General features: G+C 37.9%; 1 protein-coding gene across 1 annotated transcript; it reads right to left on the bottom strand.

Annotated features, from left to right (window-relative positions):
• Positions 1–3,298: 3,298 nt before the first annotated feature.
• LOC105041403 (uncharacterized) lies at positions 3,299–12,215 on the bottom strand. The gene is made up of 5 exons (XM_010918373.4): positions 12,028–12,215; positions 11,672–11,907; positions 3,885–3,989; positions 3,708–3,779; positions 3,299–3,629 (listed from the first exon to the last, which is right to left on the bottom strand). Exons 1-5 carry the CDS (start codon positions 12,158–12,160, stop codon positions 3,558–3,560), a joined length of 618 nt encoding a protein of 205 aa, XP_010916675.1. The 5' UTR covers positions 12,161–12,215; the 3' UTR covers positions 3,299–3,557.
• Positions 12,216–12,711: the final 496 nt, after the last annotated feature.

The raw sequence follows: 12,711 nt of genomic DNA, 5'->3' as shown, positions 1-12,711 counted from the left end.
GGAAACGACTTTACAAATATTTTTTATGCACGACCTTGTTAATGTCTGCATATTAAATTTTATGCAGACTTAGATTCTGCATAAACATTTTATGCGCGTAACGTGGAGCTTCCGCATGCTATACCCTATGTACATGTTACCCCGCACTGATTGTTTATGTCTTCGTTCACATATTCATGTGTATAAATTTCTATACAAAAATATTTTCGCATGTACTTTTTATGCGCAACATCCTCATATATCCGCATACAGCTTCTATGCAGTTTTCTTCTGCATAGAACTTTTGCATGCATAAAAAGAATTTCTGCATGCTAAATTCTATGCAATTTTTTCTGCATAAATATTTTATATACGTGTCCGCATATATGTGCATATAAATTTCTATATAAAAAAAACTCACATATATATTTTATACATAATTACACGTGTCTGCATGTAAAATTCTATATAGGCATAATTCTGCATAAAAAATTTATACGATTTATTTATATATCTGCATATAAAATTTTGCATAATTTTTTAAAATAAATATTTTATGCATGAGTTCGCATATTTATGGATAATAATTTTTATGTGAAGATAAATTTGTATGTACCTTTTTATGCGTACCTCGGTTTATGCCCGTAAACTTATTTATATGCAGATTAAATATCCGCATAGCAAATTTTATGCACATAAAGTGGAGCTTTCACATACTCAATTTTATGCATACATTGATCTGATGTTTTATGCATGTGTTGGCATATTTTTTATATTATTATTTATGCAGACGGCATCAAGATAGAAATTTTATGCCTAGCTCGCTATTGTACGTATATTAATTTCTATGCGGACTATATCTGCATATGATCTTTATGCAAATGTTTTGTATGTATTTGCATACAACTTTCTATGCATTCATTATATGTATAGAATGTTTATGCGTTCACTTTCAGGTGTCGGTTATTTTAGTTTCTATGCAGGATAAATCCACATACAATCTTTATGCAAATGTTTACGTGTATCTGCATACTTTCTATGCGGAACAAAATCCGCATAGAATTACTACAATTATTTTTGCGGTAGTCTGCATATTATTTACCACGCGGACATAAACTCGTGTATATTTTTAGGGACTTGGCATATGCCCTCACATTATGTTCTATGCCTCCCATATAGAAACTTTACGCACGCGTCAGATGTTGTCCGCATATTAAATTCCATGCGGACCTGGGTCTTCGCGTAGAAAGTTTTGTGCATGTGTACGTTTTTCGATTATATTAATTTCTATGCGGAAAACATCAGCATAGAAATGTTATGCGTAAGTTCGCATAAATTTGAGCGGGGCCGAAATGGCATGCTTGCGCGAACGCTATTTGCCGTCACTCGATCAAGATCAGATGGTTGGCGTCCACAAATTACCGTCCGTTTCACTACGCGCCCTCTTCGGTCGGCAACCACCGCCGCTTTCTCCCGGTGGATGGAACGCCACCACCGGCCTTTTCGTCCGCCACCGGCGATCGGAAGCTCGGCTTTCCCGCCTCTTTCCCTGTCGAACGGAGTAGGGAGGTCAACGAACGACGGCGAGGTGGCGTGACGCGCAGACAGAGAGAGAGAGAGAGAGAGAGAGAGAGAGAGAGAGAGAGAGAGAGGGACGGCGGTCGGTGGTGGCGGAGGTGGAGGATGACAATGGCAGAGGAGAACGCGGCGGTGGTGGTGGAGGATTACGGTGGCAGAGGAGAACGCGGGCGGTGGCGGCGGAGGTGGAGGATAACGGTGGCAGAGGAGAACGTGGGCCTTCGTTTCGGCGGAGGGGGTATATCAAAAAGCCACTAAATGGGTGGGTTTATCGTGAGCAAATACCCGCTCAAATGGGTTAAAATATGGACAACCGGGCCAATTACCGGAGCAGGCCAACTAAAATTCGCTGAAATACTACGAAGAACAAAAATAAGGAGAGGAAATAAGCTTCGCATCATCTTCTATGGGGATGACCTCTAAGTGGAGATAAAAGTTCTCTCCTCTACTAGCGGTGGCAATGATGGCGCCGAACCGGCGGGGTTGCCGAAGAATACCTGGCTTAGGGTTTTGGTTTGAGAAGAGACGACTTCGCATTGAAATTGCCGACGAAAGAAGGAAAGCGAGGAGGAATTTTAGAAGGGAGGGGATGCTTCGGGACTCCTAATATCGTTTTTTATTTTGGGATAATGAAATGTATAGTGATTATTTTTTAGGTCATTGCTGCAAACAGGTTGCCGGCATTAACCTGAATTCTACATAAATATATAACATATCATTCTATCTAGCCCCCTGTGGGACGTATAAATTGTAAAAGAGAGCAAAGTGCCTTGGTGCAAGCCTTTGATGATATTCTTATGCTCTTATGTGATGCCTCGGATGCTGATATGACTGACCTACCAAGTAAATTCTTGGCCCAGTTGTGTCACCTAACAGTCCATCTTAACAGCAAACCTTCCCGACGAAATTTCTAAATTTATTTAAAGAACCATGTTGAACAACTTGCTTCATACAGCAGCTGGTATGTTGGTTGACCAGAAAAAAAGGGACGGGGAGGAAGGGGGCGGGAGGGAATGGGGTTTAACTGGTAATTGCAGCTGTATGTGGACCTCGGAAGTGCAGTTTGTTCTTAAAATGAGGCTCTGGCCCAAATACTGCTGCAACACGTTCTTGGATTCAGGATGGCGAGGACATAAGCTGAATGACCCGATGCCGAAGAGAAACAAGGTTCTCTTGTTCCTGTGCTGAAGTAGTTCAAAGCATCACTTAGGATAAGCACATCGCAAATTCAACATGGCACTTCAAAACCCCAAATAACACCATGATACTTGACTGGTCAAGCTAATTGTACATTTTCATGAAATCACTGTCAGCAATGTAATGTGAGTCTACGGTTTCTCAAGAAAGTTAATGAAAAAGCCTATGACCCAATTGTTTTGAGCAAGAGCTTAGCTACCTCACAACAAATCATGACCTACCGTAAGAAAGCTAAGCCTTGGAAAGTCTTCTGGTACTAGGCCTCCTGCAATCCAAGAACTCATAGGTTGCCTTTTATCTGCTGCTTCAGAACACCATAATCTGTTGTGTACGATTCCTTCAGTTTCATACTGACTAATTAACAGATATTGATTACAAAATCATTTTACTAGAATCGAGCATGGAGAGATGCTAGCTTGGATTCCATCAACCCCAAGGCAAGGTAACTACATAATTTAACCAGATTGCAGATGTAACCATATCTCATAAAGCACAGATTTCTGATCTATTCAATGCCAGTTGTGCATACACCAGGTAACCTGTATAAAAAAAAAAATTCAGCATATGTTTTTCATCATTAAACATCTTTACAGAGAATTAATGTAATCAAAGCCATGAACATGCTTAATTAACTAAAGAGCAATGTCATCTAACGTGTCCAATGCTCCCAAATTGCACGAGAATACTGAAAGACAATCCACTCAAAAAAATGTAAACAAAATATAGCTCTTCATGTTCAACTGATTTAACCAGCCATCATACAGCTCAGCTTGGAGCAGCAAGCAAACAGAATTAGAGCAAATTTATTCATCATATGACCCAATGATTTGCTGCTTCAGATCTTCAACTTTCGCAATCAACTCATCCCTATTCTCCTGTAAAAGCCAACAGCATAATTATTAACCTAATTTCTCCAATTAAGATACGCTACCTTGACAATTGAGTTTAGCCACCTTAAAGATCAAATATCGATAGCTGAACCAGAGTGTGTAGGCAAGGCCCACGACTTCCATCATCTTTGGAAACTGTTTCATGAATTTAAGATCATCAAAACTGGTTAAAAGCAAAAACTTATATCTGCATATAAGGGAACTCAACGAGTTTCCACATAGATATGCGAAAGAACATACCAGAGGAAGAGAATCAACTGCACCAACGATGGTCACTGATATCCACAGAGCAACTAGCACGCCAGTTCCATAAATGAGGATGGAATAGTTGTCTTCCAAGTCCAACTACATGATAGATATGTCAAACAAAGGGGTAATGCAGAAAAGCTCTATATTTGCTTAAATACGTTACATGCCAGAACAAAGAATAACTGCCATAAAAGGATTTATCATAAATGACCGAAAAGAATAACAAGCAATATTCAGATATTACTTTAAATTAACTGAATTTCATCATTATTTTGTACTTTGTTATTTCTAAGAGAATAAGCCTGAGTGAAAAATCAAACTTAATATCAATACTGACATCAACGGTGGTGATACATTTTTAACACACGATTTAAGTTTCATGGTCCAACTCTCTCGACACAGACATTTTTGCAGAAAAACTGATACAATAAATATATGAGCAAAGCAAGTGAACAGATTCTGAAAACAAGGCCTTCTTATAATTCCCTTTCCAATTAGTGGAAAAACATTATAGGCTGCAATAAATGAATCACTCAGTCGCTTCCAACCATTTAGTGGATCTTTCAGCTAGAATGAATATCATGCCCAGTACCTGGAAGAAAGGACTATTCTTTGGAAATTATCATGGCGTGCAGCCTCTTGCTTCTCTAATGTTTTCATTGGCATGGTGCTCCCAGTCCTGATTGGGACAAACTTGTTATATGCATTGCACATAGCATAAAAAGAAAATATTGAAATATATTTGCATTAGGATCTCAGACTCATGTAGCATTGTTGGTTCCTTTTTTATTTTTGTTTATTACCCTCAAATGAAACCCAAGTAAAACTAGAAGGTGATATACTAATCATCAGCCAACCATTCAAAAACATAATTTGGCATGTGTTAATAAACAAGAAATGAGAGACTTGGAATGTTGTTTATTTGGGTTAACAGAAAATCTAACTTTGGGGATCCACACCAGCTTTATTCAAGTATTGCTGTAGTTTTCTTGATTTGTAGATATCAGTGACTTTTAAAGAAAATCAAATGGAAATAAAAATAGTTCAAGGATTTATATCACCTATTTGGTGGGTGAACTGGATCTCAGTCCACGACCTTATGTAACAAATTGTTGTTTACCAACCAAGATTTGGATCTGAAACAGATCCAAATCTACAAACTTTACAATATACAACACAAATTGTTAATATGTTGTTTGCTTGCCAAACTTCTTTCATAATGTACGTCAGGTGAAGCTGAAAGGCCCCAAACCAGCAGCAGGGTTTTCAAAATGCGGTGAAACAAACTTGCAAAATATTATGAAAATTAGAGAAAAAACATCAGGAAGAAGTAATTACAAGAATGAATCCTTCCTAAAGCTGAGTGATTGAGTGAGAGAAAAGAAGAGTCCAAAAATTATTAGATGAAGTCCCCAATCCAGTATTTGGTCTACAAAAGAATGAAAATTCTAAGATTGTTATTTATCTTCTCATGAAAAAAAATTGATGTTATTTTGTGATTTTGTCACAAGTTAATAAATGCTTTCCAGAAACATATAAACTATAATTTATTGCATTTTGCATTTCCAATGAATCCCCATATTTTTATGTATATATCTTCATTTCATAAGTAAATAGCGTTTTCCAAATAATTCCAATTATTAGTAAACCCTCCCCCCAAAAATGATGATGATGATGATGATGATCATAAATTCTGAATTTCTCAATCCAAGAATAAGCTCAATTCAACTTTTCAATCTAGAAGCAATTGGCTAAGACTTAAAATTTTGCAAAAGCCCTAACTGCCCAACATTTTGAAAATTCCATGGGTGTCAACCTTGACCATACTATTTCCTAGCACATGACGGTTATGTATAATATGGATATTTCAGAAGCTTATAAATAAGGAACTTTTCACAATCTGCACGTGTACTCAATGTCCCTCCACCTCTAGCATTCTTAATGCCACCATGCTGGCAGAAAGGCAAACCAGAGTAGCATACATATAAATATATGTTCATTCAATATTAAGTCCAAATAGCTTGAATGTTTGAACATGAACACGATCTTCCATCATGCTCTTGCTGTTGAGAGTAATTTGCAATTAATTTAGTAGTAGTTGGCTGGTGCTTAGTAACTTGAGAAAGTTTGACTAATGCCTTGTTTCTTGTGAGGCTCTTAGTATCCTATGACATGCTCTGTTTCCTGTGTGGCTCTTTGTAATCCTAAGTCTAGTAATTAGGAGTAATTAATATTTGAGGCCTATAAAAGCAACTCAATGTAATCAGAAAAAAAAATCAGTCAATCAAGAGGACGTTCAGCAGAAATTTATTTTACTCCTCTTCCTCTCTACCAAATTATTCTTCCTTTTGTTCTATCCTCCAACAAATTTGGTATCAGAGCCATCATCTTCAATGGCAACAACAACCAATTCTCTTTTCACATATTCTACAAACTTTATACCCATCTTTGAAGGAGAGCACTATGACTATTGGAGCTCTCAATTGGAGACACTTTTCATCTCACAAGATCTGTGGGATGTTGTGTGTGACGGATTTCAAGAGAAACCTAAAACGGGAACCTCCATGGCATGGACAGAAGAAAATGAGGAGTATAAAGAAAGTTTGAAGAGAAATGCTGCAGCATTGAGAATAATTCAACAAGGGGTAAGCAAATCTATCTACCCAAGAATATTTGGTCTCAAAAAAAGCAAAACAAGCATAGGAAATTCTAAAAAAGGAGTTTCAAGGTTCAGATAAAGTTATCTCCATTAAGTTGCAAATCTTATGGAGAGAATTTGATAATTTGACAATGAAGGATTTTGAACTTGTTCGAGATTTCTTCTCAAGCGCTGCGGAGATCATCAACCAAATAAAGAGTTGCGGAGACACTATTCCGGCAAAGAAAATTGTTGAGAAGATTCTAAGGAGTCTACCCCAAAAGTTTGAGCATATCATTGCTGTCATTGAAAAATCAAAAGATCTCTCACAACTCACTATGTTTGAGTTGATGGGCTCTCTCGAAGCACATGAATGGAGGGTTAGCATGTACACCAACCAACCATTGGAGCAAGCTTTTCAAGCTAAAGCAAATGTTGCAGAAAAGAAGAGTCATGAGAACTCTAGAGGAGATACTGCTCGAAGAGGGAATTCATCTCAAAGAAAAGGCTTCGGAAGAGACCGAGGAGGACGAACTCAAGGAAGAGGTCGAGGAAATTTTCAGCAACAAAGATCTGGTAATTCTAACCCTTATTGTTCAATTTGCAAGAAGACTAATCATGAAAACAAGAATTGCCATTTTAGATGCACTAGATGCAAGATTCCAAATCATTCTGAAAATGATTGTTGGTATAAGAACAAAGAAGAAAGCAGCAAAGACAAAAAGACAGCAAACTTTTCAAAAGAAAGTGATGATCAACTATTCTTCTCCTATACAAGTTCTGGACAAAAGGAGGAAATTTGGTACTTGGACAGCGGATGTAGCAACCATATAACAGGAGATCGGAAGAAGTTTGTGGAACTTGATGAAAACTATTCTTCTAATGTTGAACTTGGAGATAGCAAAAAGGTGAAGATTCAAGGAAAAGGTATCATTGCTGTCCACTCCATGAAGGGCGCGAAAAATTACATTCATGATGTTTATTATTCACCTAGCATCAACCAAAATCTCTTAAGTGTTGGACAAATGATGAAGAAAGGTTATAAGCTTATTTTTGATAATGACCAATGCATAGTAATTGACAAGAACTCCACTCAAAAAGTTGCAGCCATAAAGATGAGTTCAAATAATGTTTTTCCTCTTACCTTGAAGGCATTTTATGATGTTGCTCTCAAAACTGCAAATTGTGATGATTCATGCATTTGGCACTTGAGGTATGGTCATCTAAATTATAAGGGCTTGCAACTACTGAAGCAAAAAAGCATGGTGGTTAGACTTTTTGAAATTGAAAGCAAGGTGTATGTGAAGATTGTGCATACGGAAAACTGCATCGACTTCCTTTACCAAAAATAGCTTCGAGGGCTGGTGCACCTCTTGAACTTGTGCATGCAGATATTTGCGGTCCAACACGAACTCCATCACTTAGTAACAAAAGATATTTTCTTCTCTTTGTGGATGATTATACTAGAATGATCTGGATTTATTTTCTCCATCAAAAGTCTGATGCATTTTCAGCCTTCTTAAATTTCAAAGCTCTTGCAGAAAAACAAGTGGTTATCAAATAAAGACACTAAAAACTGATCGAGGAGAGTTCATTTACAAGCCCTTCCTTGACTATTGCAAAAAAAAAAAAAAAGAAATTCAAAAGCAGCTCATAGTTCGGCACACTCCTCAGCAAAATTGGAATGCTGAAAAAAAAATCGAACTATAGTGGAGATGGCAAGAAGCATGCTCAAAGGCAAGGGTCTTCCAAATCAATTTTGGGCTGAAGCTGTAAATACTACAGCATATATTCTTAACATATCACCAACAAAGGCTGTTCGCAACAAAACCGCATTTGAAGCTTGGTACAAGCATAAGCCCATTGTAAGTCTACTTAAAGTCTTTCGTTGTCTTGCCTATGCACTTATTCTAGATGAAAAGAGAGACAAATTTGATGAAAAAGGAGAAAAGTATATCTTCATTGGATATAGTGATGAATCAAAGGGTTTTCGTCTCTACAATCCAAGCCAAAATCACCTAATACTCTCAAGGGATGTCATCTTTGATGAGACGTCATCATGGAAATGGGAAGAACAAGCTACCCAAGTTTCTCTGTCTCCAGAATTTCTTGAACCTACAAGAAATCAACATCATGCAGGTTCTCATGAAACTTTAAATCATCATGAAAGTGACACAACAACAAGCATGTCTCAAACTGAAACATCAAATCCTGATCTAGATTCAGATTCTCCACCAAGAAGATATCGTTCCTTAACTGATATTTATCATTCATGTAATGTTGCATCTTTTACTTGTGAACCTCAGAATTTTGAGGAGGCTGTGAAAGAAGATGTGTGGAGGAAAGCAATGAATGAAGAAATGTCTAGCATCAAGAAGAACAATACTTGGAAACTTGTTGATCTTCCAAAAGGAAAGAGAACAATTGGCTTGAAATGGGTGTACAAAACAAAATTCAATGAAGATGGAGACATACAAAAGAACAAGGCAAGATTAGTAGCAAAAGGCTATTCTCAAAAATATGGAGTAGATTTTAATGAAACATTTGCACCTGTTGCAAGAATGGAGACAATCCGAACTATTCTTGCGTTAGCTACTCAATTAAAACTGAAAGTATTTCAGCTTGAAGTAAAATCAGCATTTCTAAATGGAGAGCTTGAAGAAGAGGTGTATGTTGAACAACCTCAAGGCTATGCTGTCAAAGGAAAAGAAGAGAAGGTTTATAAACTATGCAAGGCACTTTATGGGCTTAAGCAAGCACCAAGGGCATGGAATGGCAAGATAGATTCCTATTTTTAGCAAAATGGTTTCTCTAAAAGCCAATCTGAACCATCACTATATGTTAAGAAATGTGGAGCAGCTGATTTACTTATTGTATGTATCTATGTTGATGATTTGATCTACACCAGCACTAATTCAATGACGATTGAGGCCTTCAAGAATGCCATGCTAAAAGAGTTTGAAATAACAGACTTGGGTGAAATGAAGTATTTTCTTGGGTTTCAAGTGGAGCAATCAAAAGGAGAAATCTTTATCTCTCAAGAAAAATATACTGTAGACTTGCTAAAAAGATTTTATATGGAACATTGCAAACCAGCAGCAACTCCTATGGCTTCCAATCTAAAATTACAGCAAGATGATGGTGCAGAAAAAGCCGATCCTCAAACTTATCGGAGTTTGGTTGGTTCTCTGATTTATCTCACAAACACAAGGCCAGACTTAGTGCAATCTGTAAGTCTTATTTCTAGATTCAAGCAAGAACCAAGTAAGCTTCAGTTTGCAGCAGCAAAAAGGATTCTACATTATTTGCAAGACACTAGAAAATTGGGAATCAGGTATGTGAAAGAAACTGATTTCGAGTTAGTTAGTTACACTGATAGTGATTGGGCAGGAAGCCTTGATGATAGAAAAAGTACATCTGGTTATATTTTCTGCTTGGGTTCAAATCCTATTTCATGGAGCTCAAAAAAACAAAATTCAATAGCCTTGTCATCAGCAGAAGCTGAATATATTGTAGCAAATGAAGCAGCTAGAGAAGCAATTTGGTTGAGACGAATTCTTATTGATTTGCAGCAGAAAATTTCAGAACCTACAACTATCTTTTGTGACAATATGTTAGCAATTTCCATGACCAAGAACCCAGTTTTTCATGCAAGATCCAAACATATTGAATTGAAGGAGCTTTACTTTGAGTTCATCAACACTCAAGAGCAACCAGCAGATACACTTACAAAAGCAGTGACAATTGACAAGTTTGAGCAATTCAAGCACTTTCTAAAAATTACAAATTAAGAAGGTTTGTTAACAGTACTTTGTAATTAATTAAGAAGTAGTTGGCTGGTGCTTAGTAACTTGAGAAAGTTTGACTAATGCCTTGTTTCTTGTGAGGCTCTTAGTATCCTATTTGTTGCTCTATTTCCTGTGTGGCTCTTTGTAATCCTAAGTCTAGTAATTAGGTGTAATTAATATTTGAGGCCTATAAAAGCAACTCAATGTAATCAGAAAAAAATCAATCAATCAAGAGAAAGTTCAGCAGAAATTTATTTTACTCCTCTTCCTCTCTACCAAATTATTCTTCCTTTTGTTCTATCCTCCAACACTTGCAGCATTTTACTTGAAATTGTGATTCAGCAAAACCATTTTACAATTAAGCACATCACTGATGTCTCGATGGAGGAAATCCGTATATCCGCCAAACGCATGCCAGTCCTCATTATTAGCTAGTTTATCGCATGTATTCCCATTATATCTATTAATTTTGTTTCATTTATTGTAAAATCAAATTTCAATCCACAAGACCACCCATGAGAGTGAAACCACTGCTTACCAATCATGCCATTCACCAAGCAATCCAATGCAACATGATATCTAAGACCTGGTATCTTTATTTCCTTCCATAGACATGTGGCAGCAATACTTGAAATTCAGGATCCTCGCCTTCATCATTTTCTCCACCTCAAATTGCAGAAAAACCTTCTGACTGCTAAAAGATGGTTGCAACAAGTTAAGTTGTCAGAAAAGGTTTCCTGACAGGTCTTGTAAATTCTTTTTAGCTATCTTCCACCTTTAACAAAAACCATAGCAAGTCCCTCTTCCTTCCGAGAAAATCCAAGAAACACTGGAACCATCTAGAAAGCTTTTCTTGAAGTGGAGGAAGAAAAAATGGTACATCTCACTGTCCGTACCACAGTTTTAAAGGAGCATTCCACATCTAAGCCTTTACTGAAGAGTTTATATACGTGAGGATCTTTTCTAGGCCAAGATGCACCAAGGTTAATTTCCAGCAATGAAGATGCAAAAGAGCTTCAAGGAGATAAAAGAGCTTCAAGGAGATGCCTTTCCTAACTTTTTGTATGAATGTTCTCCAATTGTTCTTCCCAGTATACAAACCAATGTCTTAAAGGATCCTAGACGAGGAGGTGAAATCACTTCTCTGGGGCCACGTTGGGGAAATCCATCAGGTAATGAATTGATGCCAAAGAACCAACTTTTCAGCGGGCTCTTAGTTTATGCATTGCAGATGGATTTGGCAAATATACACAACATGATGCGGACGCAGTATAGAAAAAAATTCATCCAAAAACTGGAATTATAGGCTCACGAGAAAGTGACTCCAATAAATGGAATTATATGCCCTATACCTTGACGTGGAGTTTCTTCAAGAGATAAATAGCCTCGCTTTCTCCACGATCCACGGCATCTTCTTCCACCGAAATGGCTTCATAGGAAGATTCTCCTACCGTCGGCATCGCCCCATCGATGCCCTTCGCAGTGGCTTCATCTTCTGCTGCCTCGAACTGCTCCGATGACAAGACCAGTGATGTCTCCTCGGAAGTTGTAGCTCTTCTCCGCAGGTGGACATCAAAAGAACGCGATCCTGGGACAAAGATCGGAGAACAAATGAAGGCGTAAATTAAGGTTTTTGTTCGATGACCCAGACGCCAAAAAAGATTGAGAGAAGGGGGCTTTCTTTGGTGGTGAAATCCATGATTAATACCTGGATCGGATCGAGGAGTGAGGATTTTGGAAGAGGGGATGGGGCGACGAGGGAGGAGGATAGAAGGGGTGGGATCGAAGTGGCGGCGAGAAGGGAGGGTGGGGAGCGGGAGAGGAGGGCAGTGGAGTTCCATTTCGGAGTTCGGCGCGGTGGAGGTGGGCGGGCACCTGGCTTTGTAACCAGGTTTTGTGCGCAGCGCGCGTGCTATGCGTGTATATGAGACCGGGTGGGGAGCTGATCATGGGCCGCATCTGGGGCATATGTTAATCGGGCTTCCGATCATTGGCTTCAGTTCTTTCACTGCTTGTGGCGGCAATGCTTATGCACGTAGGGTGGGGAGACAAATCTCATTACATTGGAGCATGGAACGTTGGGTTCCGATCATACAACAAAAATTAAATTTTAAAATTTTTAAAATAAATATATCAATAATTTTAATAATTAAAATTATCGAATCAAAATTCAAATCCTAGAATCATTTTATTGATGTCAATCAAAACCAAAAATAAATATGCAAAGAGATAGAAGTTTATACTTCCTCAAAAGAGTAATATGATGCGATGGTGATTTCCACGAGACTCCAAAGTAGAAACTCTCTAATGATGATTTACACAAAAATTGGCCAAAGTCTTTCCTAACCGGTGTCCTGCCGCAGCCTTTTCTTCACAAGAATACTGCTGGCTT

The sequence above is a fragment of the Elaeis guineensis genome, chromosome 3 (genome assembly GCF_000442705.2).
Source record: "Elaeis guineensis isolate ETL-2024a chromosome 3, EG11, whole genome shotgun sequence".
Lineage (NCBI taxonomy): Eukaryota > Viridiplantae > Streptophyta > Magnoliopsida > Arecales > Arecaceae > Elaeis > Elaeis guineensis.
Note: the sequence above shows the minus strand (reverse complement) of the source record. Positions and strands in the feature narration are given on the sequence as shown.

Coding starts and splice junctions, on each gene's coding strand:
- LOC105041403 (XM_010918373.4), bottom strand. CDS start 12,160: ATGGAACTCCACTGCCCTCCTCTCCCGCTCCCCACCCTCCCTTCTCGC. Junction 11,908..12,027: donor CACTCCTCGATCCGATCCAG/GTATTAATCATG, acceptor TCTTTGTCCCAG/GATCGCGTTCTTTTGATGTC. Junction 3,780..3,884: donor CAGTTGATTCTCTTCCTCTG/GTATGTTCTTTC, acceptor TTCATGAAACAG/TTTCCAAAGATGATGGAAGT.